Raw genomic sequence first — 25,601 nt, 5'->3', positions numbered from 1 at the left:
ACACGTGACCGTCAGGACAATGGCAACGACGATCGATGGCGATGAAGCGTGGAACATCGGAACGCTCTTTTTGTCATAAATGAAGGGATTCGCTTGTCTATATTCTCGTGTTTCCATATTTTCTCTCTGACACATCACAATCATGCTTGGCCCAATGTTTGACTCGGAGAAGATTACTATCGCTATTGACCGCGGTGGTACTTTCACTGATATCTGGGCTAGCATAGGGCGACCAGAGGGTCAAAGTAAGTACATTAGGAGCAGAGGAACCATTTGGATGCAAGCTAAGAAGCAATAGGTGATTCCACGGAAGCTCCCAGTCGCCCAGACATAATCTTGAAGCTTCTTTCTGTCGACCCTTCCCACTATCAGGATGCACCAACCGAAGGTATCCGTCAAGTCCTTGAACTTGCCACTGGAGAATCATTCCCTCGAGGCCAGCCATTAAAGCTTGATCGCATCGAGTGTCTACGAATGGGCACAACAGTTGCAACCAACGCCTTACTCGAGCGCAAAGGCGCTCGCTCGGTACTTTTCACGACGAAAGGCTTCCGAGATCTGCTAAAGATCGGCGATCAATCTCGACCAGCCATTTTTGATCTGTCGATGGCTCGTCCAGGGGTGTTGCCAGAGAGCGTGGTCGAAGTCAACGAACGTGTACTCCCTTGTCATCCGTCTGCCGATGATGAATGTTTCTCCAATTGTCGCGTTGTCGAGGGCATCACTGGCGAGAAATTCCGGGTTGTGCAAGAGCTGGACCTCGTTCAAGTTAAGATCGAGCTTCAGCGATTAAAGGAGCAAGGCTACCAGTCACTCTCTGTGGCATTATTACATTCTTTCGCGTATCCCGAACATGAGCGTCAAATCGGCGATATGGCTCAGCAGATGGGATTCTCCGTTACGCTGTCTTCAAAACTTCAACCTATGATCAAGATTGTGCCTCGCGGTATGTCAGCCGCGGCCGATGCCTACCTCACCCCTGTTATCAAGACCTACATCGACTCCATCTCTGCTAGCTTTGAAGGTGGTTTGGAGAGTCAGAACGACTGCCGATTTGAGTTTATGCAATCGGACGGCGGACTGGTCGATTTCCGCAAATTCAGCGGACTGAAAGCAATTCTTTCTGGACCTGCAGCTGGAGTCGTTGGCTTTGCAGCCACCAGCTGGGATCCTATTGAACAGACTCCAGTTATTGGCTTTGATATGGGAGGTACATCGACTGATGTATCTCGCTTTGATGGCCACTTGGAGCATGTTTTCGGCTCCAAAGTCGCAGGTGTTTTGATTCAGTCACCTCAGCTTGATATCAACACTGTCGCTGCAGGCGGTGGATCTATTCTCAACTGGCGCAACGGTTTATTCTATGTCGGACCTGAATCTGCCAGTGCTCACCCTGGCCCAGCTTGCTACCGCAAAGGAGGACCCTTGACCGTTACCGATGCCAACTTGTTCTTAGGGCGTTTACTGCCCGAGTATTTCCCACACATCTTTGGTCCCGACGAGGATCAGCCTCTGGACACGGAGACTACGGCCCAACTTTTCAATGATTTGACACAAAAGATCAATGTCGAGCGCCGAGAACAGGGTCAACAAGAATATACCCCCGAGGACGTCGCTCTTGGTTTCTTGAAGGTTGCGGATGAGTCCATGGCCCGGCCGATCCGCAATCTCACAGAGGCGCGAGGCTTCGAGACTGCATCTCACCATTTGGCATGCTTTGGAGGTGCTGGAGGTCAGCACGCATGCTCGGTGGCTGACTCGCTCGGCATATCACGGATCATTATTCACAAATATTCCTCAGTATTGTCGGCATACGGTCTCGCGTTAGCAGAGGTTGTCAAGGAGGCGCAGGAACCAGTATCATCCACGTATGCATCCTCCCATTCAGCCTTACTTCAGCGCTTTGATGAGATGGCAACAGCAGGAACGAAAGAGATGGAGAGTCAAGGCTTTACGGCCGCTCAAGTGCGCCACGAGAAGTATCTCAACATGCGATACGAAGGCTCTGACACGAGTCTCATGATCCTGAAACCGGATAATTCATCAAACTTCTTGGAAGAATTCCGTGTGCGCCACCGTCGTGAATTTAATTTCAACTCCGAGCGACCAGTCCTCGTCGATGACATTCGCGTGCGCAGCATTGCTTCTTCCAAGGTAAGATCGGAGCAAAGTCCTTTGGTTCAATTGAAGAATGCAGACATGCGAGACATCATCACGGCCCCGGCAAACACCAGCTCAGCTTATTTCGATGGCAATTCAAGTCGCATTAATACACCGGTGTATCTGTTGGGCGAGCTTGAGAAGAATTCTCGTATCTCAGGCCCAGCGGTAATCATTGACCAGACTCAGACAATTGTCGTCGCTCCTAACGCAGTGGCAAATTTGCTCGATACCTGTATCGTTATTGATCTCAAGGACAAGCCAACTGCCTCTACCGCTGGAAAATCACTTTCGGCAGAAATTGACCCTATCAGACTTAGTATTTTTGGTCATCGATTCATGTCTATTGCCGAGCAGATGGGTCGGACTTTGCAGAAGACCTCTGTTTCAACCAATATCAAGGAACGGTTGGATTTCTCTTGCGCTCTGTTCTCACCTGATGGAGGATTGGTTGCCAATGCGCCACATGTTCCGGTTCATCTGGGATCTATGCAATTTGCCGTGCGATATCAGCACCAGAAGTGGCTGGGTAATTTGAAGGATGGTGATGTGTTGGTGGCCAACCACCCTAGCTGTGGAGGAACCCACCTCCCGGATATCACAGTAAGTCACTATCGGACCATTAATAAGTTCAATTGAGACTGACCATATATTAGGTTATTACGCCTGTCTTTGATCGGCCTGGAGGCAGCGAGATTATGTTCTACGTGGCGTCTCGTGGTCACCATGCTGATATTGGTGGTATCTTACCTGGTTCTATGCCTCCTAAATCCACAGAGCTTTGGCAAGAAGGCGCTGCAATCGAAGGAGATAAGATTGTCAGTGACGGAGTTCTGGACGAGGCGCGTTTGGTGGAACTTCTGGTCACAAAGCCTTCCCAATACCCTGGCTGCTCTGGAGCACGGTGCATCAGCGATAACATGTCTGATCTTAAGGCTCAGATTGCTGCCAACACTCGTGGAATCAGCTTGATCCAGACTCTCTTCAACGAATATGGAACCCAGACGGTGCAAAAGTACATGTATGCCATTCAAGCCACAGCCGAGACTGCTGTCCGCAACCTTCTTAAAGAGCTGTATCATAAGTTCGGAGGCCAGCCTTTGGTATCGGTCGACTACATGGACGACGGTACTCCTATCTGCTTGAAGATTACCATCGACGGCACCGATGGATCTGCTGTCTTTGATTTCGAAGGCACTGGCTCCGAGGTATACGGCAGCTGGAATGCGCCCATTGCCATCACCCACTCGGCTATTATCTACTGCCTACGCTGCATGATCAATGCAGATGTTCCGCTGAACCAAGGATGTCTTGCTCCAATTGACATCCGTGTTCCGTCGCCGAGCATCCTGTCGCCAACCAAGACTGCTGCCGTGGTGGGCGGTAATGTCGTTACTTCACAGCGCATTACTGACGTTGTTTTCAAGGCCTTCCAGGCATGTGCTGCCTCCCAAGGCTGTTGCAATAACCTCACTTTTGGTACCGATCCCAAGGTTGATTCATCTACTGGTGCCGTGATTACTCCTGGATTTGGATACTACGAGACAATCGCTGGTGGAAGTGGTGCAGGTCCAACCTGGAAGGGCGAGTCTGGTGTGCAGGTGCATATGACCAATACAAGGATTACCGATCCCGAAATCTTGGAGAAGCGTTACCCGACCATGCTCCGCCAATTCACCCTTCGCGATGGATCTGGTGGACAAGGCAAGAACCCTGGTGGCGAGGGAGTGATCCGGGAGATTGAATTTCTGTCGCCAATGAAGTGCTCTATCCTGTCAGAGCGACGCGTGCATCGTCCATACGGTTTGGAAGGTGGTCAGGATGCGCAGCCGGGTTTGAACCTGTGGATCACCCGCGACGAAGAAACCGGTGGAGAGCGTCGCATCAACATTGGAGGCAAAAATACTGTCTCTATGAAGACCCACGACCGAATTGTCATCAAGACTGCCGGTGGTGGTGGTTGGGGTTCTCTTCAGTGAAATCTTTATGATTCACTTGCTCGATGGCATTACCATTGTGTATAAGTTATCTAGAATACATAGTTCGATGTAAATAGGTCTATAATGTCTTATGAATCATTCAATTTGTTTCACAGCTTCGATCTTCCAAATGCTGGCCGCCACATCTCATTCTGCAGTCGGCTTGTGTTGATCATATCAGGCTGAAGTTGGTCGAGAGAGGAAACTCCCAACATCTTCATTGTGATTTCAACTTCCTCGGCCAGGACTTTAACGCTGTTAGCTTCTGAGCAAATTTTTTGGATCCAGAAAGAACTTACTATCTGTGCATCGCTCTACTCCTTCAGCACCGTATGCCGCGAGGGCGTAGTAATACGGTCGACCAACTCCTACCGCAGTTGCTCCAAGACATAAAGCCTTGAGGACATCGGAGCCATCACGGAGTCCACCATCGACAAACACCTCGAGCTTGTCAAATGCTTCCGGATAGTATGATCGAATCTCCAAGAGTGTCATCAACGAACTCGGGGCGGAATGAATTTGTCTACCGCCATGGTTGCTTAACAAGATACCCTGCACACCATGTTCAACGGCCATTTTGACATCTTCGACGCTCTGGATTCCCTTGAGAACAAGTGGTCCATTCCACTCCTTTGAGATCCATTCCAAGTCCTCCCAAGTGAGACCAGCATCCACTGAACCGGGAACCTGTCGCCCGCCAAATGCCGGGGCATAGCTGTTTTCACTATTGGTCTCCCCAGTGCCGGCTCTCACAATATTCTCTTTGGGGGCAGCAAGATTCTCTCGTGCCTGAAGATAACGGTCCGCTGTTCGCTTTCCCAGCGTTGAAGTGTCCACCGTAACCCAGAGGCTCTGGAACCCAGCCTTCTTGACTCTCTGAATAAGAGACTTGGCTTTTGTCCTATCGACAGGAACATAAAGTTGGAAAGAAAGCTTGGAGGGACTTTGGTTGTTAAGAAACCGTTGTTCATCGAGGTGTGCATCCATGATTTCTTCCAGTGTCTTTGTCGAAGCAGTGCTAATCATTGTGTGCAGGCCTTTGCGAGTAGCTCCCCGGACGAGCAAAGGCTCAGCACCTGGGTGAGCACTGCCAAGAGTTCCCATGGCCGAGACAAAGAACGGGAATTGCGAGGTCGAACCCAGAATGGACTTCCTGGTGTCCATCTTATCCACACTTCTCAGGATACGAGGCCGGAAGTTGATCAGAGACCAGTCGTCAAGATTGGTCTTCATTGACAATCCTGATGCGGCCGAACTGGATACATACACCAATGATTTCTCTGAGAGAACATCCTTGGCGACATTCTCAAAGTCCGTTGCAGTGACACACAGCGAAGGGTCAGGTAGTGTTTTAGCTGCCATATTTCTAGTTGGTGCCCGAGCTAATGACAAGTGCAAGTGAAAAATAAAGACCAAGTAGAAGAAAAACCCTTCAGTTATAGATCTAGATGGATCTGATAGCTCCGGCTCCCGTCCGGGGCCGACTCCGGCGCCGGCTGTTGAGCTCCGTCGGCACAATCCCAATTAGGCAAAAGCGATCGCCGCCACAGCTTCGCGTATTTTCACATAGCAGAGAGCCCTGATTTGCTGGAAATCTGGGGAGTTTGTCTACCCCGGGTTTGTCTCTCGTCCGAATTTGATGGATTCTTGTGCATGTATCCCGAGCTTCCGTATGGTCTGACTTGCTGATCCTAGCCCTACTTTGTTTCTATCAGTTGCGGAAGTGAAATTCCGAACTTTCGATGATCAACGAAGCAAATAAATATTTCGGCCGATAGAAAGACAGATACTGCATATGTAGACATGACTGGTACACGGGAATTTCTTTGTGAACCGAACAAGCCAGTTGAGTCGTATAATTATATCGTGAACCACTAGTGGTGAATCTTTACAGGCCCCAGGAATGCGTGGTAGGCAGCGCCTTGTTTGAGTTCAGTGGAGCCTGTCTTCTGACAGACAATAGTAGAAAACGAATGAATGTGCCCCAATGAAAGGTCTCTGGCCTCAAGTAACTACATAGCCATATCCGCATATCTCCCATAATCATGGAAGTGACAGTGAGCAGCTTGGAGATTTATCGAGCCTTCAGCTTCCCCCGGCATACATTATGTGTGTCATCAAAACCTGTTGTAAATTCTATGAGCTTGTGGCCTCCCTTGAAATCCATTTCAAAGGAGTTCGTATTCATACGGAAGCATTCGTTTCTGGGCTTCCATTGAAGCTGAAGGAAGGGTTTGGGCGGTATAAGTCGTCTTTTTCGTTGGCATGGACATGGATACGGATGCGGATGAAATTGCGGGCTGTTGGATGTAAGAGATAGATCCAACATTAAATCAATATGCATACCTGTTGGTACTGCAAGAGTATGGGTCAGTAAGCCGAGCGGAACTAGCCAGGACAGATGAGACGTACTTCCTGGGCACTACCATGGGGCATAGCCATAGTGACTGCCGTAAAAAGGGCAAAAGTCAATACAAAACGCATGGTGGCGAGTTGCATGAGAAGTGGTTGAGATAAAAGGTTGATGTCAGCCTAGTTGCACTTGAGTTGGATGTCGAATGTTTGACAAAATTGTTCTGGTTCGGACTGAATGAGGGTGAGATTCATATGGACGAGACACTTGTTGGTCTGGTTAATCGTTGTAATGGCTTTCCAAATTTAAAGTCACAATAATTGTTCTTGGAATTTAGATGGGACGTGTCCCAGAATTTGCCGGTCGTGGTGAGAAGTTGCCAATCCCAAGCTTGCCTTACCACCACAATCCAGGGGAAAAGTCTACTTTATTGCATGAAAGACTTTGCCGGGTGCAGTGTCAGCGCTGATGTCAATGGAATGCGAGCAATATTTGGTATCTATGTCCGGTGACGCGCATTCCTTTCTCTTCACATTCCGGGGCCCAATATGACTTTTCGGTTGCGTCAATTAACCATTTCCCAGGGAGCTTTCACAGTTATAGTTCTACAATTTGGGCTGATAACCTATTGGTGATGCATGGCCAATCATCTTCGATAGGCCTAGGAGCCGGGCTAGATCCCCCGAAAAATCAAAAGGTGATAGTAAAGGAAAATGGTGCTTCGCATTCAATCAATGTGAAGATACCACAACACAAAAATCTAACAACAAGAAACATCCAGGAGTAAGGCGCTTTCAATCGACAAGGGTGGCCTAGTCTTCGGGGCTCTGTCAAAGGTTGGTCATCACCAAGCCGGAAATACCTACAGGAATATCATTCTTTTCCGCGGACTCGAGAGATGTGTACGTCCTATAATTTCATTGGCATTAGGAAATAATATAGTCGGTCTAAAAAACGATTTGGGTTGACCCAACTCTGAACACAGCCAACAAGGACCTCGAACTAAACCAACAGGAGCCAATCACAAACATGCAACCAAGGCCAAACGCATCTCTAAGACACCCTGCAACCATAATGAAAATACTAACGCTAACGCTCACGCTCTAGGCAATTGAAGGTCAACTCAGAACTTTGAGGTTGGCACCAAAGATATGATCATTGATATGAACGAGTCCGGTGGTGTTGTGACAGCGAAGGTTCAAATCGAGTTCGTCTCATCGCTTCCATGGCTATGTGCCTTGTCTATAGCTGAGCCGGTCATAAGATACTATTATTCAGTGTAGGTCATTTTGAAAAAGAAAGACGAGACGGAACAAGCAACTACACCGACATGACAGGAAGCTCAGTTTTATCAGATCCAGAGTGGATCCCGAGCTTAATCGCCATCGGGTCCGCATCCGAAGTTTGACATAAGCTTAAATCGGCAGTCAAGGACGGCGAACTAAGCACAAAGTGTTCGCTGGATAGCCGATCAGAAGCTTGTTAGAGTGACTCACAGCTGTTGCCAGGCGAATCCATAAAATCGCAGGCGGATTTCCCACATGTGTCTCCGCAACTGCACAGGGCGGAAGACAGTGTTGGCTCAAAAGCCGAGCAAAGCCAAATAATAGTGAACTTCCATAAAACAAGCACTACTCAAAACTATCTGATCATGCCAGATGTGAGTATCAACTGATTCAAGTCATCTAACCTTGTCCAAGCTGCAGGTGGGCAGATCGAGGTGGTTACATAAGCCAATCACATGTCCGGACATTCGCATGAATTTCTCCGTCTTTATCTCCTTCACTTTCCAGTTTTCATTGTTGTGATCGCCATCATGCCTTGGCTGGTCATGGCGTACATTTTTTGATTTCTATTCTCACTTCGTTTGCTGAAACCCCAACATTCCGGGGGAAACAAGTTGCAGCGGGTTCCAAATCGACATTTTGACTCGATGACAAAATCACCTCCAATTGTGTTCATAGCCAGGTAATTTTCAATTTTCCCCTTCATGGATTATACTTCCGCTGCTAACTGAACTGAAGACATGGCGCCCGCCTGGATGCTGCAGACAAAGATTGGCACCTTACCTCCCCTACGCCTTACGACCCCCCTCTCTCCTACGGTGGGTGGATGCAAGCTCGCGCCCTTGGTGTACGGATCGGGAGTCTACTGAGAGCCCGGCAATTCACCGGAGAAGATCCGAAGGACCAGAATCCTCCGACCTCGGATGATCAGGCCAGCCTAAACCCTGCCCCCACATCGGATATCTACGACCGATACAACGTCATTGTCCATACCTCTCCCTACCTGCGATGTCTTCAAACGGCCATTGGTGTCAGTGCAGGCATCGGTTCACATCCAACCGAGACAACCGAGCCAAGTCCTTCCCCAGTTGCAGCCGGGTCAAACCCTGATCCAAGATGTCTGCTTCGGGTGGATGCATTTTTGGGAGAATGGCTGTCACCAGACTACTTTGACCAAATTACCCCACCTCCTAGCTCCGACAGAATGGTGGCGTCTGCCAAAGCGGAATTGCTGCGTCGTGCCGAGGTCATCCCTGCTACGGACGGGTCGGCGAGGGCTCTGTCAGGTCATTTTCCCGGTGGCTGGGGCAGTCAATCCCACCCTAGTTCACCAACAACCGAGGAGGAGGAAGGACTACATTCTAAAACTACCCAACCCGGTCCGCGACAACGTGCTAGTACCTATGATACCCAACAAAATCCAGTTCGTGCCAAGAATGCAAAAAAGTCACTGGGCCGTCTAAACACGGATCTACCGCCGATTCTCGATGCGTCATATGTACCTCCTACACCCAGCTACGCGGTCTCTTCTTCTGATCCCATACCTACTGGATACGTTGCCCATGCGAGGAATGCTTGCACCAAAATTGATTACCAATGGGATAGCTTGCGCACACCTTACTGGGGGACTGGGGGTGAATATGGCGAAGAGTGGAGTACTATGCATGAACGTGTGCATGATGGCTTCCAGCACATGGTGAACTGGTACCGAGCGCAGGGATCATCTGACCAAAAGGCTGCGACCACCTCGAATGGAGCCAGCGCTTTTCGTGATACGCAAACAGTCCTCGTTATAATCACACATGGCGCAGACTGCAATGCGTTGATCAGCGCATTGACTGGCCACTCAGTCCTTCTAGATATCAACACGGCCTCACTCACGATGGCTGTACGACGCAACCGCATCAAGAACCCCGCCCCGGAGGATGCGCGTAATTCTCCGAAGCATCAGGGGAGCCAATCGGTGTCGCGGGAATACTCCCTGCAGCTTGTGGCGTCCACTGATCATCTGCGACCAGGAATCAACCCCTCACAGCTCACCTCACTGGCATCACCCTCCGTGCCACAGCCTGTTTCACCAGCTCCGGCCTCGTCCTATCGGAATCGACTGACTTCTCGCCCGTCGCACCTCCCAGGCCCGTTGGCAAGTGGGCTACCATCAAACTCCATGACGAGTCCTCGTGGCTGGACGCTGGCCTTGCGCTCGTCCACTAATTCTCGCAGTGCTTCTGGCCTCTGGGGTTCGATGTCTCCTGACAAGACTGAGAAGACTGAGAAGACTGAGAAGGTCGACAAGGCCGACCAGGCCGACAAGGCCGATAAGGCCAACGACATAGACGAACATTTTGTGCCAAACTTCGGTGATCGCCCAGCTAGCCAGGATTCAGCGCTTGCTGAGAAGCCCGTGGATCGATGGACAAGACAGCTACCACAACGGACGATATCACAACGTGGTTTATGGGGCAGTGCGCCATCATTGGAGGATCGTGACGGTGGATCAAAACGACGATGGACAGTGACGGAGCAGAAGTTATGAAATTATGTGCAAATTCCAGGATACCTTTATGCATGGTTGGCGTTTTTTCTTTAGGGTTTTATTTTTGGTTTCATGATAGCTTTTCCTATTGACACCCTACTTTTCAGGCATCATATCCAGGCATCAAGGCACTCAGGCACTCAGGCATCGGCATCCAGGCACTTCGGTGGCGGATCCCCTCATTGTTTGTCCCTCCTTCCTTCTGCCCCTCCTCTGTATTCATTCTCTGTAACTTTCTGGACCTCTTGTAATTCTTGCGTTCATATGGCAAATCTCGATACAGACGGCCACTCCGTCACTCACTCCTCAGATCGAACTGGATCCCCGGATCTACGGCTGATCCACTACAATGATGTTTATCACGTCGAGTATGCGCCTGTCTTGCCCAGCTCGCCACACTGTGTGGATTGGAACTGTGCTAACTCTGTATACTTAGAGCCGGCTCTGCAGAACCCATTGGCGGGATATCTCGATTTCAATCCCTCGTGAACTATTACCGATCTCACCCGCAATTTGCCGGGCAACCCGACATCCTGACCTTCTTTTCCGGTGATGCTTTCAATCCGAGTATCGAGAGTACAATCACAAAAGGCAGACATATGGTACCATTTCTCAACACAGTTGGCACCGATGTGGCATGTGTGGGAGTGAGCATGACAAGCAACAACCAACCTGATATGTACACCGCTAATTCCTCCAGAATCATGACCTTGATTTTGGAGTCGCACAGTTTCGGCATCTTGCGAGTCAATGTCATTTCCCGTGGCTCTTGGCCAATGTTCTTGACCCAGCACTGGGAGACGATGTGCCAATCGCCGACTGCGGTAAGACCCGCTTATTGACATCATCGAACGGGATCAAGGTTGGCGTGTTGGGTCTAGGAGAGAGAGAATGGTATGTGGTTCGGGCGATACATTCTCGGCATACTCCGCTAACATAACTCTGAGGCTCGGCACAATCAACGTACTTCCGCCTGATCTGATTTACAAATCTGCATCTGAAACGGCTCGAGTACTAGCTAAGCAGCTTCGAGAACAAGGAGCCGACCTCGTCGTCGCTGTCACCCATCAACGCGAACCAAACGACCATAAATTAGCTAGCAATTTATCGCCCGACCTGGTTGATATCATTCTCGGGGGACACGATCACTTTTATGCGCATTCCGTCGTCAATGGAATTCATGTTTTACGATCAGGGACTGACTTCAAACAGTTAAGCTATATTGAGGCCTTTCGCAAACCTGGTGGAACAGGGTGGGACTTCAACATTGCGCGGCGAGATGTAGTTCGCTCAATTCCGGAGGACCCGGATACGGTGGCATTGGTGGCTCGGCTTACATCCAGCCTCAAGGCTAAATTGGACAAGCCGATTGGGTTCACTGTCAGTGCCCTCGATGGCCGTTTCTCTACTGTGCGCCAGCGTGAATCCAATCTGGGAAATTTTGTTTGCGACCTTATGCGCTTCTACTACGCTGCTGACTGTGCCATGATGGCGGGTGGCACCATTCGCGGGGATCAAATCTATCCACCTGGGATTTTGAAACTGAAAGATTTGTTGAACTGCTTTCCTTTTGAAGACCCGGTTGTGCTGCTGAGCCTTAGTGGCCAGGCATTGCTAAATGCACTTGAGAATGGGGTTAGCCAGCTCCCTGCACTCGAGGGTCGATTTTCGCAAGTGTCAAACATCAGCTATGGGTTTAAACTCGCAGCGCCTTCGGGTTCGCGCATCACATTCGTGCGTATCGGTGGTGAGCCTATTGATTTACAACGTAATTATGTTCTCGCGACTCGTGGATACATGGCGCGAGGTAAAGACGGATTTTCTTCTTTACTTGTCCAGTCCGAAGGAGGGGAGGTGGAGGAACTTGTTGATGAAGAGAACGGTGTTCTTATTAGCACTATTCTACGCCAATACTTCCTGAGTCTGAAGGTACTTGGTAAATGGAATCGCTGGAGTGCCAGTCTCCGTCGACACTGGGGTACTGTCCATCGTAACCTACATGGTGAAGGGTGGCTGAAACCGCCATCTGCCGCGACATCTCCCAAGGCCGAGAAACCCCCAGTCAAAAAATTAGGGTCACGGCCTGCTCTTAAGCGGACAAACCACACAGCATACTATTACGGTCGGTTCCCTGAAGAGCTTGGACAGGATAACAAGGGTCTCACTGGAAATGAGACCAATGGCGATGCCATGGACTCTGATTCCGACGAGGATCCAGATATCCTGACCTCATCGCAACCATTCACCAACTACGTGACTTTTCCCGCGCAGTCCTCTGCTGAAGAAGAGCATCGCTTGCAAATTGCGCGACGCGTTGTTCGGAAATGGATGCGGCATGCGGGACTACAACCTACAACTCTGAATGCCATGGACGGTGAAGGCGAATTCACCCCAGCCTGGACGTCGGGGATCTCTCCTCGGCTGGAGGGACGAATTGTGGAGGAATAGAGACACCCTCGGTCATCCTTTCGGGCATATCAGTTTCGGTTGCGCTTTTTATGTTTACTTTTTTACTGCATGCTTTGCATCTTGCATAAGTACTGGATCGGGTCTTGTGGCGTTTTTCTCTCTTCTTTTATTCTATAGCGATTGGCGAGATGAAATGCATGAATACCTTTGTTTTGATATATGCGGTTTGAACAGGCTATGGTTTAGTCGGCCTTCTTCTTGGATTTCTCCTTCTGCAATAGATAGTCCCCTCCTCTCCAGGCTTTGTAGACTCCATACAATCCACTGAATGGCCATACATCCCACAAAGCTCTTTTGACCATTCCCTTCCATCCACCTTCAAACTCCCCGCGATGCGCACCCGGAAGATCCGATTCGCGCACACGTACCTTGTCATACAGAGTGGGAAGATGATGTGCATGGTACTTCTCACGCAAAACGTCGTAGTCTTTCCTGTTGTAAATTTGCCAGAACTCTGTCTCTGTATAGTAAGTGTGTGCATAGAGCCATTTCTTTCCCCCAAGGCTATGGACCTTGTGTTCAAGCTGCCGGTTTTGAGCCACAAATCCAGCTTGTCCAGTGGCGGTTGATGGTCCCCAGATTCCAAAATTCATCAAAGTTCCGCTCTCTGGGTCTGAGATATCTCCTTTGCGGTCACTCATTGTCTGTCCCTCCAATCCACCGGCGCTTCCAGGGGGTAGCGGGCAGAGCCAAAGAGGATATTGCCCGAAGTTCTCGGGGTGGTCCAGCCAATCAAGGAACTCAGAGGCGGTGGAAACTGGCACACCGACATCTTGGATGACATATTGGCGAGCGAGGCCACTAACATGTAGAGCGTGGTACATCACCCGAGTGTACATGAACCTGTTTAGGATCCAGCGCGTAAGTGAGACAAATGGCACACAGAAGTAACGGAAGGCGTAACGAGCAACCCAGAAGCCGCCCCGGTCATATCGGAAGAGATAGTCTGTCAGAGGAATGTATTCCACGGCATCTGGGGCGTGAGACCCAGCTTTTTTGGAGAGAGACTTGGTGATTTGTTCGACGTGCAAATAAAACCAATCATCTTGTCGACGAGTGAATTGATGAACTCTTGAAACGGGACTGTCGCTCACTTGCCGCCCAGCACAAACAACAATCTTGTTCTTTGAGTAAACAATGCCGTCGAGATATTCGATCTCCGGATCAGCCCGAGCTTCTTGAAAGTCGCGCAACGCATCTTTCATATTTGAACTGACATAGTACTTCAACTCAACCAAGGGTTCGGCCTTTTTGAGTCGAACTTCCAACAAGGTGACCACTCCAAGGGTACCAAAGGAAGATGCAGTGCCCCAGAACAAGTCCGATCGTTTATCCTGGACATCCTCCCTCACCTCGACGCGGTCATTGTAGGCCTTCACCACTTGACCATCGGCAAGAACCATTTCAATCCAATTGACCGTATGATCAAAAAATCCCTCTCGAAATGAGCTACTCTCACCCGAGGTTCCAGAGAATCCGCCCCCAACCGTGATACCCGGAAACTCCATAACGACGAGAGGGACCAGGCCCATAGTCCGGGTCGCTTTCACAAATGCGTCCATTGGGACATTGGGCTCGACTAGCGCCGTACAGCTGTCTGTATCAATCTGCAAAACATGGGTGAGATCAGCAGTGCTGACCGTGTTGGATGCGGAGTGGTTGGAGGGCCGCGTGCTATTGGTTGCGCCATGGTAAATGCGAAAGGGTTTTTGGCGGCGGTAAAAGTCAGCCACTCGTGCAGATATCTGCTTGACAGCTTCAGAATGATCCATGAGCAAGGCAATGCAACATCCGATGTTGGATGTACGATGCAAGGGAGTTGGAGTCGGAGTGGAAGTTGGAGAAATCAGGCAGCTCGATTGAATTCCCCGCAAAGTCGTTATCGATAAGAAACACATCCAGTTAGGGCTTTTTACAGACCAAACAGGGTAAAGAGACAGAAAATACATGCAACAATTAATTGGACTCGCTTAAACTAATGCTGGTATCATAAAGTCATTATTGAACTCCCACTGGGCGGGCTCCTGAAAGATTAACCACGCGGCCACCTCCCCCCGCCCCAGCTCCTGTAGCTCCTCCAGCTGTACCGTTTGTCCTAAGCGTGTTGAGCCCTATCGCCGGAGGCTGAACCCAGCCAGGAACGCTAGAGTCTTCACTCTCATGTGTGAAGATGGTCTGCCAGACATTTGGGAAGCCTGTTGGTAAAGCGCCTCGGATTCTGGCACCCGGGATAGCGAATCGAGGGTTGCGGTGAGTGAGGTATCCACGCATCAGACCTTGTGTCAGAAGAGATGCAAATATCGACTCAATTTCTCGCATCAGAGGAGACGGCATATGTGAATGTTTGCTGTCTTGAGGGTCGTTGGAGTATGGGTAAATATCGCAGTCGGCGTAATCATCATATGGCTCACCATCCACCAATTGGCCGCTTTCACTAGGCTGCCAGTGGCCTTCCTCGTTGTAGAACCCATTTGGAGCAATGTAGTCGCCATATTCCGCCAGAATTTCATTATCTTGGGGACCAGTAGTCCCATCCTCCTCTGACAGGCCGGCGTACTCGGAGTCCATGGGTTCAACAATGACCTGTGAACCATATTTGTTGAGGGTTGTGGCACCAGTCGAGCCATTCGCGGGGATTCCATGTTGCGATTGAAGCCATCGCGTTGCTGCAACAGCTTTATTGAGGTAGAGGTACGGGGGAGGTCCGCGTTGCGCCTGCGCCTGCGGATCTCCATGGAAGCCTCCGTTGATGAAAACCTTGCGCGCAAAAGAGCGCCATACAAGAATCTCGCATCGATTGCGGAGGGTCAGCAAAATTCCTTTGCGGGCGAACCATTCAGCGGCTGGTGAGCTGAGAGATAAGTGCTGCCGGAAGGCAAGATAATCTCCTCGGGTAATCAATCGACATAGAGGTCCAAATCGGTCTGAAAGACCTTGTGCCTCCGGTCGTTGTAAAAGAGTCCTGGATGGGAATCGGCCGAGTATGATGTTGCATGGTATGAGATAGGTAAGGATGAGGTGTCGTTGGCTTGTAGCCTGGCGGTGGCATTGATCATAAGCAGCCTGCAGGGCTGTCTGGGCCGGGAAAAAGAGGTTATTGGCGAATAGATAGCGACCGAGGTAGTATAGATAGGTAACACGCTGCGATGCAGGAAAGTAGGCCAAGGGCGGTGATTGGGCGGTGATACTCGCGAACATCTGCTCGGCGTTTCGAAGCTTGCCGCACTGATCTTTGTCAAAAAAAAGTTTAGGTGAAAAGAACCCAGGGTACTAAATACCTGGAAGAGGAGTTTCAAGCACAAATTGGCCATGAGATAGATTCCGATCCGTTTGCCTTCTGGCTTACCATGCGGGCCAGGGGTGCCGGTACGGTCAGTAAGGCACTTGATGAAGGCTTCGCGCACGACGTTGGCTGATTTCTCCACCAAAGTAACTTTCTCGATGGAGTCATCTTGGTCTGATTGTCCTTCCATGCGTAGGATGTGCGCGATCAAGTCCGGCCGACGGTCGAGACCCATTGCTAATTTCGCCAGGACTTTCGATAGATATAGAACAGTAGGAAGAACAACAACGCCCATCTGACTATCTCCAAGGGCAAGCACACATTGGCTAAAGGCGTAAAGAAAAAAATTAGTCTTCCGACTCATTGCCGTGGGGGGAGTATTACTGCGTGCGCTGGTCTTGTATCGGGGAGAACGTACTTGAGCAACGCTTTCAACAAGTTGTATGTCTCCAGCAAATTTTCCGTCTTCACATCGCGCAAAAAGGTCAGGTAAAGCTTGAGAAATGTGGGAAAAGCGGTCCACGAGCTACCCTTGGTTCGCGGTACAAGGCGTTCACATCGTCGAAGAAGTTCGGCATCTGATTGAGGGCCTGGAGTAAAGTTGCTTCGTAATTCCTCGATCATGCGCACGTAAATTTCCGACAGTGGTGGCTCAATTTGAAGGAAGTCCTGCACCTTGGCACCATCGCGATTCTGGACCAACTCCCCAAGGCTGCCAAGGAATTGGTCAAGAACGGGGGTTGGACCCATCTTGAGGAATGCGTCGGAGCCTGAAAGCTGTTTGGTTCACAGCAGTCGAAAAAAATTCAAGAATGACAGATCATGGCGTCTATGAGGATGTGGACCAGGAAAGAGTTCAACTGGCAAGACATGGCATTGTTGCGGCAGAACGGGGTTGACCGCCCGGGATTCTATGCAGCCCTGAGATGGTCGAAGCTGCTGTTCAGTCACCTTCTCACTGCCATTGAGTGATTGAATTGATGTTTGGCCCCGTTCTTGAGCTGGAGGTATGTATAGGGCTGTTCGGATTCAGGGTACTATTTCCTGCTCCTGGTCAATTGCAGGTTCGGATTCCGCATATTGGATCTATATATAGAGGACAAGATGTCCCTTTGTCCACATAATAGTGAGAGAATACCGCTCTCTGTCGCTAGTGGGCATCAGTACCACTCAAGCTGACATGTACCTTTTTGGGACCCGATAACTTAGCATGTGAAAGTCACCCAGTGTAGCCATGTTGCTCACTCAAGGTCTCCTTCATAGCTTGAAATGCCTGGTTCGTCGTCTCCTACAAACTGACTCTTATGACGGCATCCCGAGGAATATCTCGGTGGATTCGGCCGTTGAAAGAAGCAAATGAGAGTGCCAGAAGCGTGTGGATAGACTAAAAACGCCCGGAGTCTCGAAGTATGGAATTCTTGGAATCTCCCGACATGATGTCATTCCTTCACATGAAAGCCCACATCACATAAATATCCTCTCTGCACTCTCTCTTCCCCTCCTCAACTTCAAATATGACGACCTCTAGCAATGAGTCGTTTATCCCTGCGCTGATTCGGCATCCATTCGTAGAGACCTTCACTTGGCTCTACATGGCTCTGCAGAATATCCTGATCTATATCTTTTCTCCCGTGCCCCCGCCTCCAACCGCTCAAAACACCAACATCCCTCGGAAGAGGGTTGCAGTCATTGGGGCTGGATTGACTGGAGTGTCTTCTGCTTCACACTGTGTGGGCCATGGATTTGATGTGCAATTGTTTGAATCACGAACTAAGGAACAAGGCCTCGGAGGCATCTGGAGTGTAAGAGCCCCCAGTCCAGCGCAATAGACCTGCAACTAACAAGTCACAGCGAGTCAATTCAACCTCTGCATTACAGGTCCACAGTCTCATGTACCGGTTCCACCCGTCTGTTCACTTTGACACCGCATATCCCTCTCAGCAGCAGATCAAGGAACAGATCATCAAAGTCTGGAAACACTACGACCTTGAAAGACGCACCGCTTTTGAAACGCCTGTTACTTCTGTAAAAAAGAATAAGAACGGAAAATGGGTCATCAACGATGATGAAGCTCAGTATGGCGTCTTCGACGGTATCTTGGCCACAGTGGGCGTGTGTGGAGACCCCAAGATGCCTTCACTGCCCAACCAAGACAAGTTCAAGGGAGAAATCTACCATTCCTCGAATCTGGATGGCAAGAGTGCCAAGGGAAAGAAGGTGCTGATTGTTGGAGGCGGCGCCAGCGCTATAGAGGCACTGGAATTTGCAGTCAAGAACGGTGCCGCTGAGATTGATGTTTTGTCTCGGTCAGACAAATGGATTATCCCTCGAAACGTGCTCGTACAATCTCTACTGGCTTGTAACATCTTTGGCCAGGAGATTTCTCTCTCATGGATTCCTGAATGGCTGCTACGCAAGTTTTTCTATCGGGACCTTCAAGACATTGCGCCAACCGAAAAGGGAATCTTCACACAGACTCCCATGGCCAATTCGGAACTGTTCGACCAGATTCGAGAAGGCAAGGCGCACTGGTTACGAGGTGATATTGTCTCGGCGGAAGAGAAGGGCGTGACGTTCAACTTTCGCTCCAAGGGTGTGCCCAAGGGAGGCCCTGGTAAGGAGCGCCTGGTGGAGGGAGACCTCATTGTCATGGCGACTGGATTCAAACGACCTTCATTAAATTTCTTGCCGGAGGAAGTTTTCGAGGAGCCGTACGGCCCACCCAGCTGGTATCTCCAAGTCTTCCCACCTCAATACCCAGACATCTGCGCAAACAACAGCACCTACGTCGACGCTATTGGAACGGTTGGCAACATGCATATCGGAATCTATACCAGATTCTTGCTTATGTTCCTGACTGACCCATTGACCCGTCCCACTGAGGCTTGGATGAAGACCTGGATCGATTTTACACGGTTGATGAAGCGTCTGGCGCCCACCGGAGCGTTCGAATTCTTCACCTACGCTGAACTTATTTACTGGTACCTCTTTGTTCTGGTGATCAACCCATTCCGTTGGAAGTGGGCGTTGTTTGTGTTCTTTGGAATTGGTCGCAGTTTACCATTAATGGTCGTCGAGCAGGAGAACGCCTTCCGCCAGGAGCTGAAGAAGCAGCGCAAGCCGAAGAATAAGGCTCATTGAATGTGTGCAATGAGATTTGTGTGGAATGACCCAGCAATAATCTATGTGTAGTGGAATGATTGAAGCGATGAAGCCAGAAATTGGGCTTTGGGTTTATTGAATAAAGAACAAAGCTCTGCAGATATAATGAATACAATTCTTAGGAGACAATACGAATTCTGCGCACACATGCAGTATCAAGTAGCCATTAACAACACCATTGGGAGATTTGCAGAATACAGCTGACGTCATTGCTCTTTGATCTCCGATATTTTCTTGTCCATGTTGTAAGCCAGATTTCCCCCTCGTAGAAAAAGACCTGGAATATATCGCTTTTCTTCCAGCCATAGGATCGGCCAGAGTAATGTGACCCCTATAACACAGAAGAGTGTTGCGACGAGGTGCCAGCCAAACACAAGCCAATGTCCAATATGTGGCATGAGGAACTTGATGAACTCCGAGGTTTGGTATAGATCTTCCTGCTTGGTGATGTAATAAAGACTGTGGTCACCATTAGTCGTGGCATCAGTCTTGGGTGATTCAACCGTCAAATCCAAGACCGTAGTAAGGCGAGCAGAAGCAACATGGAAAGGAACCACCCAGATCGAGAAGATCTGGGACATGTTCACATAAAGCTTGAGATTGTCTTCGTCAAATGCTAGGAAGATATCAGATTCGAAATTCATGTATTGCCGTCGCAGGTAAGTCAACATACCGATCGAATGAATCTCCAATTCAATCCGGGGCGACATAATCTTGTACCACTGGAAGATCTTTGCAACCCACCATCGGCTCCCCTGAAAGCTAGGGACTCGACAGAACGGATGGACAAAAGATGCATTGCTAGTGAAGAACCGCTCTAAGACAGTCTCCTGCAGAGACGGCGGCGACTGCGTCAGCAGACGGATGACCGTGGAGATTTCAGCAACTGTAAATCATGTCAGTACCAGTCTGTTAGAAAGCAGCACGTCTTAAACATACCTGGATTCTCCATTGTGAAAGCGTGTTGCAGAGAAAGGAAACAAGCCGAGCAAGATACCTGAAGGTATCCAACGCTATGACATCATGCACGCTAACATGTGAAGAGCCAACTTGGCAGGGGACTTTTCGATTTTTCGGCCACATAGGGTTACTCATATTGAAATGATACAATGTAGAAGTAGTGAATATGGTAGAATAAGTGAACATGGTAGATTAAGAAGAAGATACATGTCCTATGCGACACCTTCAAGTCACATCTACTAGTTCACCTCGGAGGTTATGTATAGTCCCTGTCTAATATTTCTTAGTATTGTAAACCGATGGATGCTCTGCAACAAATAAATGGGCAGTGGTATAATCAAGCTGATATATTGAGGCCTGTCAATTACTGAAGGGAAACCATAAGGCACGTCCATTGCAGGGGAAACGGACTTGGATTTTCCTCATCGGGCCAAACGCCTTTCTCTCGCCTGACCGAGCAGAGTAGAAATAACATGCAGGATGCGAGTGCATAGATAAATAGATCATATGCTTCAAAGGGGATCGTAGAAGATAGATACAAGTATGTAGTAGGTCAAGACCAACTTTTCAACCAAAAGAAACTCCGATAATGATCAATATCATCCACAGAAAACGCCTTTTTGAACTTGAGAATTGCTCGCCAAATGAGCGAGAGCTTACCGTTTCCAGCTGTCGACCTTCTTTCGTCGTTTATCGAAGATTTGGCCCATGCCCACGCCATCACCACGTTGACCATCCTCGTTGGTCTTTCGTTTCCGGCTCTTGTCCAGCGCAACACCGCTGCCCTTGGCTCTCCGGGTAAGGCGCTCAATATGGTCGGCACCTTCGTTAAGTCCCTTCCATTCGTCACCTCCAAATGTGGAATCCTTTCCACGACCGCGTTTGGCCAAATCTTTCTTAGTCTCTTTCGGCAAACGGACAAAGTTGGTCTCTTCGTAGGTAGTGCGTTCGGCTTCACGCTCGCGGTCTTTCTTGGACTTGGTAGTTCGGCCACCATCGATAATTGTACTTCCAATGCTGGGTTCAGCCATAGGCGCCGAGGACATCTCAGCGCTGACGAATTCGTCAATGACATTGGATCGAAGAGGTCTGCGGTCCTGGCGCTCGCGACGCTCGGTTGTAGGCAAGGATGTCGGCATGATCCTCGGGGGACGGTAAATGCCATCGCCAGGGCCCTCGTCGGCTGCCTTGGAGGTTTGGGCCTTCTTCTGCTCAGCAACTTGCTTGGTGAAGGCAGAGACATTGGGACGATAAGCCATTTCATCAATATCTTCCTCATCGCTACCATTATCATCGGAGGCTTCACTGTCCGAGTTTGCAGCCTTGCGGCTCTTCTTGGTGGGCTGGGCTTTCTCAGATCGTTCCGCATCCTCGGCAGCCTTGATAACCTTATCCACCTGGTATTTCAGACGACCCTCGAGGGGGCGGACACCACGCTCAAGGAAAACCCGAAGCTCGATCAGTTTCTTCCGAATATCGTCTTCGAGGGGGTTGTCTGCGGGTTGGGCCTTGTCCTTTGGGTTTTGCTTCGAGGTTTGGCGCAATTGAAAGATGATCAGAAAGACTAGATTGTGTAGGTAGGAAAGCAGAATTTCGCTCTTGGTGTCAAGGAGGGAGATGCCGTCCTGCGGAGGCTCGATCGTGACATCGGAAGGCGCATCTTTGTGGGACTTGGGTAGAGAAGTGGGTGTGTTCGAAAGACATGTGTTCAGAGTCTCAAGCAGTGCAGCCAGATCCAGAGGGCGCGAGGGCGCTTGAGAAACCATGATTGCGGTGTGAATCTGAAAAGTCGAAGAAGCGAAGATCAATAAATTCGCGGGAAATTTTTGTCCTTATCGTTATCGGTCACGTGTCAGGGCGTTGCCGGCCCCGGGGAGCTGTCCAGGTGTCAACTCGCTCTCCTTCACCTTGTTGCTTTGGTGGTTTTCCCACGGATGAGATCGTGATTCTCTATTTTTGTGTTAGCTCGGACTGTATGAATCCAGTTCCCCTTTCATCGAGACCCCCGTCCTATTCCCAACCCTAAACAACCCATTGAGACTGACGTACAAGGCCTCGTATTCTTTAGAACACTCACCATGTGGTTTATCGATCGGGCCTCGCTCCTCTCTTCGGTTCTCCTCGCAATTCCTACGCTCACATCAGCTTTCTATCTTCCCGGTGTTGCCCCGACATCGTATGATGAGGGTCAATCCGTTCCGCTCTACGTCAACCACTTGACACCCGGTCTCTCGCGCGATGACCAGCTCCATTCTGTATTTTCCTACGATTACTATCACCCAGCGTTTCAGTTCTGTCGCCCCGCAGATGGCCCCAAAGATGTCAGAGAATCATTGGGCAGCATTTTGTTTGGTGACAGGATTCGCACTTCCCCATTCGAGCTCCACATGGCAAAGAACGAGACCTGCAAGTCGATCTGTGCAGAGGCCAAATTCGACGCCCGCAGCGCTAAGTTTACCAATCGACGAATTTCTCAAGGCTACAACGTCAACTGGCTTGTAGATGGACTACCGGCCGCGCAGTGGAATTACGACGGTGTTACCAAGACCAAGTTCTACAACCCTGGTTTCTCCCTTGGTGATCTCGATGATAGTGGTCAAGCTCTGCTGAACAACCATTATGACATTGTGATTGACTACCACAAGGTGGGCTTTGGTGGAAAGGAACAATATCGCGTTGTTGGTGTGCTCGTCCAGCCCGAGTCTCGCAAGAACTCTCGAAACTTGGATGATGGGACTGCTGATTGCGGAACTCAGGGGGATTTTCTCACGCTGAACGAGGACGGCGAAACATCCGTTACCTGGACATACAGTGTTTACTGGAAAGAATCGCCAACTGCCTGGGCTACCCGGTGGGATAAATATCTCCATGTCTACGACCCCAAGATCCATTGGTTCTCTCTTATCAACTCGGCCGTTTTTGTGGTATTCCTTGTAGGAATGGTCAGCATGATTCTGGTTCGCGCACTCAAGAAGGATATTGCTCGTTACAACCGACTGGATTCGTTCAACTTGGAGGATCTGGATAGTACCTCGGCTGCGATTGAGGATGGAGTCCAGGAGGATTCTGGCTGGAAGTTGGTCCATGGAGACGTTTTCCGCTGCCCCAAGTCTCCGCTTCTCCTCAGTGTGATGCTGGGCAACGGCGCTCAATTGTTTATGATGACCGGTGTCACTGTTGGTATGTAATTCTGTTCTCATTCTTGGTTCTCTTGATACTGACTTTCTTATAAAGCATTCGCTCTCCTTGGCCTTCTTTCCCCCTCCAACCGTGGTTTCCTGGCCACTGCTATTCTGCTCATTTCCGCCCTCTTCGGTTCAATTGGCGGCTATGTATCAGCACGCGCATACAAGGCGTTTGGCGGTGAAGCGTGGAGGCGCAATATTATCATGACTCCTCTCTTCACGCCAGGAATTATCTTCGGTAGCTTCTTCATTCTCAATCTGTTCGTGTGGGCCAAGGGCTCCAGCGGTGCTGTGCCATTCGGAACTATGCTTGCCCTCGTGATGATCTGGTTCGTTATCAGCGTGCCATTGAGCGTTGCAGGCAGCTGGCTTGGATTCAAGCAATCGGTATGTTCAATCTCTCTTCATTTTCATGTTCTTTGCAACTAACTTCATTCCTTTCAGCCAATCGAAGGCCCAACAAAGACAAATCAAATCCCCCGTCAGGTGCCCCCAATGGCTGGCAGCCTGCGCACGATTCCATCGATTCTGCTGACTGGTATTCTCCCCTTTGGTGCGATCTTTGTCGAGCTCTACTTTATCATGACCTCTCTCTGGACGAACAAGATCTACTACATGTTTGGATTCTTGTTCCTCTGCTACGGTCTCATGATCATCACCTCTGCGGCCACAACTGTTCTTCTGGTGTATTTCCTGCTTTGTGCCGAGAACTACCGGTGGCACTGGCGAGCCTTCGCGGGTGCCGGTATGACCGGAGGCTATGTCTTTGTAAATGCCCTCATTTTCTGGGCCACTCGGGTGAGCTTCGGTGGATTGACTGGGGCAGTGCTTTATGTGGGCTATTCGGCGCTGATCGCTTTCGTCGTATTCATCCTAACTGGTACGTTGTCTCCTGCCTTCAATTGGGCTTCACTGACTTTACAGGCTCCATTGGATTCTTCGCTAGTTGGGCATTTATCCATCGCATCTATGGCTCGATCAAGGTGGACTAAGTGTATAAGTAGAGCTGTATATAAGTAATGCAATTGAGTGCCAAGCCTCCCCCGGATGTTCTGGACTTCTTCTCGCCACTTCTGTAACTTGTCTTGTTTTCTTCTTCTCTTTACTCTTCTCTCTCGCCCTCTCGCCCTCTCTCTCTCTCTATTTCTCCATTTAATACTCTCGCTCTTGATATTCGCCACTGTGTGTTTTCCCCTTACATTGACTCCACGCCACCAAGACTCAGCCACACATCCTGTTTCTACCCCGCGTCACCATCTCCGCCGCTTTCGTTTTCGCATCGCTTTCTGGACTTGCAGCGTCGTTTTGTCCTGGACGATAATATATTGAATTTTAGTGTTTGACCATGGGCAAGTCGTAAGTGCTACCTGTGTTGCCCCTCCCGCGGCTCCGAACGGATGACCGGAGACCGGAGCGCGCGTTTCCCCTTCGCCAAGACAACGTCCTACGACGAGGAAGACCATATCGCTTGCGTGGGTTTTTTGGGGCAGCAAGAGGTTTCGAGCGCGCTGTTGCGTGAGATCATGCGCTGACTTGAGCCCCACAGTCAATCAAAGCTCTCGCCGACGCAGCTCGACGAGCTGCAAAGAGCCACACATTTCGATAAGAAAGAGCTACAGCAATGGTACAAAGGTACGCAACCATCTCAAGGAATTTGGGAGCTTGCGAGCCGATCGCTGACTGCCGGCACGCTGTGTAGGCTTCCTTAAGGACTGCCCATCTGGCACCTTAACCAAGGAGGAGTTCCAGAAGATCTACCGACAATTCTTTCCATTCGGGGACCCATCATCATTCGCAAATTATGTCTTCCGCGTTTTCGACTCGGACAACAGCGGCATGATTGATTTTAAAGAGTTCATCTGCGCGCTGTCGGTGACGTCGAGGGGCAAGATGGAGGACAAGCTGGACTGGGCATTCCAGTTGTATGATATTGACGGCGACGGAAAGATCACTTATGACGAGATGCTGGCCATTGTCGAGGCGATCTATAAAATGGTACGTCCGATTTATATTTCGCCCGGAAGAACTATTCTAACCGATATGCAGGTGGGATCGATGGTGAAACTCCCCGAAGACGAAGACACTCCCGAAAAGCGCGTACGGAAGATTTTCCGGATGATGGACAAGGATGAGAACGGCAGTCTTGATATCGAGGAATTCAAGGAGGGCAGCAAGCGGGACGAGACCATTGTCAGTGCCTTGTCGCTTTATGATGGATTGGTTTAGAT

At 49.8% G+C, this 25,601-nt stretch overlaps 11 protein-coding genes across 11 annotated transcripts; 6 read left to right on the top strand and 5 right to left on the bottom strand.

Annotated features, from left to right (window-relative positions):
- Positions 1-142: 142 nt before the first annotated feature.
- On the top strand, positions 143-4,139 carry N7511_007037 (5-oxoprolinase; the record flags this gene model as incomplete). Its single annotated transcript, XM_057129414.1, has 3 exons — positions 143-239; positions 299-2,763; positions 2,817-4,139. 3 exons carry the CDS (start codon positions 143-145, stop codon positions 4,137-4,139), a joined length of 3,885 nt encoding a protein of 1,294 aa, XP_056983970.1.
- A 110-nt stretch (positions 4,140-4,249) lies between these two features.
- Positions 4,250-5,501, bottom strand: N7511_007036 (uncharacterized protein; the record flags this gene model as incomplete). The annotated part of the gene is made up of 2 exons (XM_057129413.1): positions 4,250-4,386; positions 4,439-5,501. 2 exons carry the CDS (start codon positions 5,499-5,501, stop codon positions 4,250-4,252), a joined length of 1,200 nt encoding a protein of 399 aa, XP_056983969.1.
- A 2,924-nt stretch (positions 5,502-8,425) lies between these two features.
- N7511_007035 (uncharacterized protein) lies at positions 8,426-10,314 on the top strand (the record flags this gene model as incomplete). The annotated part of the gene is made up of 2 exons (XM_057129412.1): positions 8,426-8,460; positions 8,517-10,314. The coding sequence occupies 2 exons, from the start codon at positions 8,426-8,428 to the stop codon at positions 10,312-10,314; spliced, it is 1,833 nt and encodes a 610-aa protein (XP_056983968.1).
- A 264-nt stretch (positions 10,315-10,578) lies between these two features.
- On the top strand, positions 10,579-12,762 carry N7511_007034 (putative 5'-nucleotidase; the record flags this gene model as incomplete). Its single annotated transcript, XM_057129411.1, has 4 exons — positions 10,579-10,682; positions 10,751-10,961; positions 11,015-11,208; positions 11,262-12,762. 4 exons carry the CDS (start codon positions 10,579-10,581, stop codon positions 12,760-12,762), a joined length of 2,010 nt encoding a protein of 669 aa, XP_056983967.1.
- A 203-nt stretch (positions 12,763-12,965) lies between these two features.
- N7511_007033 (FAD-binding oxidoreductase) lies at positions 12,966-14,555 on the bottom strand (the record flags this gene model as incomplete). Its single annotated transcript, XM_057129410.1, has 1 exon — positions 12,966-14,555. The coding sequence occupies one exon, from the start codon at positions 14,553-14,555 to the stop codon at positions 12,966-12,968; it is 1,590 nt and encodes a 529-aa protein (XP_056983966.1).
- A 226-nt stretch (positions 14,556-14,781) lies between these two features.
- Positions 14,782-16,816, bottom strand: N7511_007032 (uncharacterized protein; the record flags this gene model as incomplete). Its single annotated transcript, XM_057129409.1, has 3 exons — positions 14,782-16,008; positions 16,062-16,392; positions 16,485-16,816. The coding sequence occupies 3 exons, from the start codon at positions 16,814-16,816 to the stop codon at positions 14,782-14,784; spliced, it is 1,890 nt and encodes a 629-aa protein (XP_056983965.1).
- A 764-nt stretch (positions 16,817-17,580) lies between these two features.
- N7511_007031 (uncharacterized protein) lies at positions 17,581-19,207 on the top strand (the record flags this gene model as incomplete). Its single annotated transcript, XM_057129408.1, has 2 exons — positions 17,581-17,868; positions 17,918-19,207. The coding sequence occupies 2 exons, from the start codon at positions 17,581-17,583 to the stop codon at positions 19,205-19,207; spliced, it is 1,578 nt and encodes a 525-aa protein (XP_056983964.1).
- A 227-nt stretch (positions 19,208-19,434) lies between these two features.
- N7511_007030 (uncharacterized protein) lies at positions 19,435-20,180 on the bottom strand (the record flags this gene model as incomplete). Its single annotated transcript, XM_057129407.1, has 3 exons — positions 19,435-19,844; positions 19,902-20,114; positions 20,168-20,180. 3 exons carry the CDS (start codon positions 20,178-20,180, stop codon positions 19,435-19,437), a joined length of 636 nt encoding a protein of 211 aa, XP_056983963.1.
- A 664-nt stretch (positions 20,181-20,844) lies between these two features.
- Positions 20,845-21,954, bottom strand: lcp5 (small subunit rRNA maturation protein LCP5; the record flags this gene model as incomplete). The annotated part of the gene is made up of 1 exon (XM_057129406.1): positions 20,845-21,954. One exon carries the CDS (start codon positions 21,952-21,954, stop codon positions 20,845-20,847), a length of 1,110 nt encoding a protein of 369 aa, XP_056983962.1.
- A 312-nt stretch (positions 21,955-22,266) lies between these two features.
- On the top strand, positions 22,267-24,365 carry N7511_007028 (transmembrane 9 family protein; the record flags this gene model as incomplete). The annotated part of the gene is made up of 4 exons (XM_057129405.1): positions 22,267-23,368; positions 23,423-23,760; positions 23,818-24,253; positions 24,298-24,365. 4 exons carry the CDS (start codon positions 22,267-22,269, stop codon positions 24,363-24,365), a joined length of 1,944 nt encoding a protein of 647 aa, XP_056983961.1.
- Positions 24,366-24,718: 353 nt separating this feature from the next.
- N7511_007027 (EF-hand domain-containing protein) lies at positions 24,719-25,599 on the top strand (the record flags this gene model as incomplete). The annotated part of the gene is made up of 4 exons (XM_057129404.1): positions 24,719-24,729; positions 24,920-25,005; positions 25,073-25,368; positions 25,420-25,599. The coding sequence occupies 4 exons, from the start codon at positions 24,719-24,721 to the stop codon at positions 25,597-25,599; spliced, it is 573 nt and encodes a 190-aa protein (XP_056983960.1).
- Positions 25,600-25,601: the final 2 nt, after the last annotated feature.

Source organism: Penicillium nucicola (assembly GCF_028828085.1).
Source record: "Penicillium nucicola strain IBT 29836 chromosome Unknown utg000006l, whole genome shotgun sequence".
Taxonomy (NCBI): domain Eukaryota; kingdom Fungi; phylum Ascomycota; class Eurotiomycetes; order Eurotiales; family Aspergillaceae; genus Penicillium; species Penicillium nucicola.
This window is presented reverse-complemented; position numbering and strand designations above follow the sequence as displayed.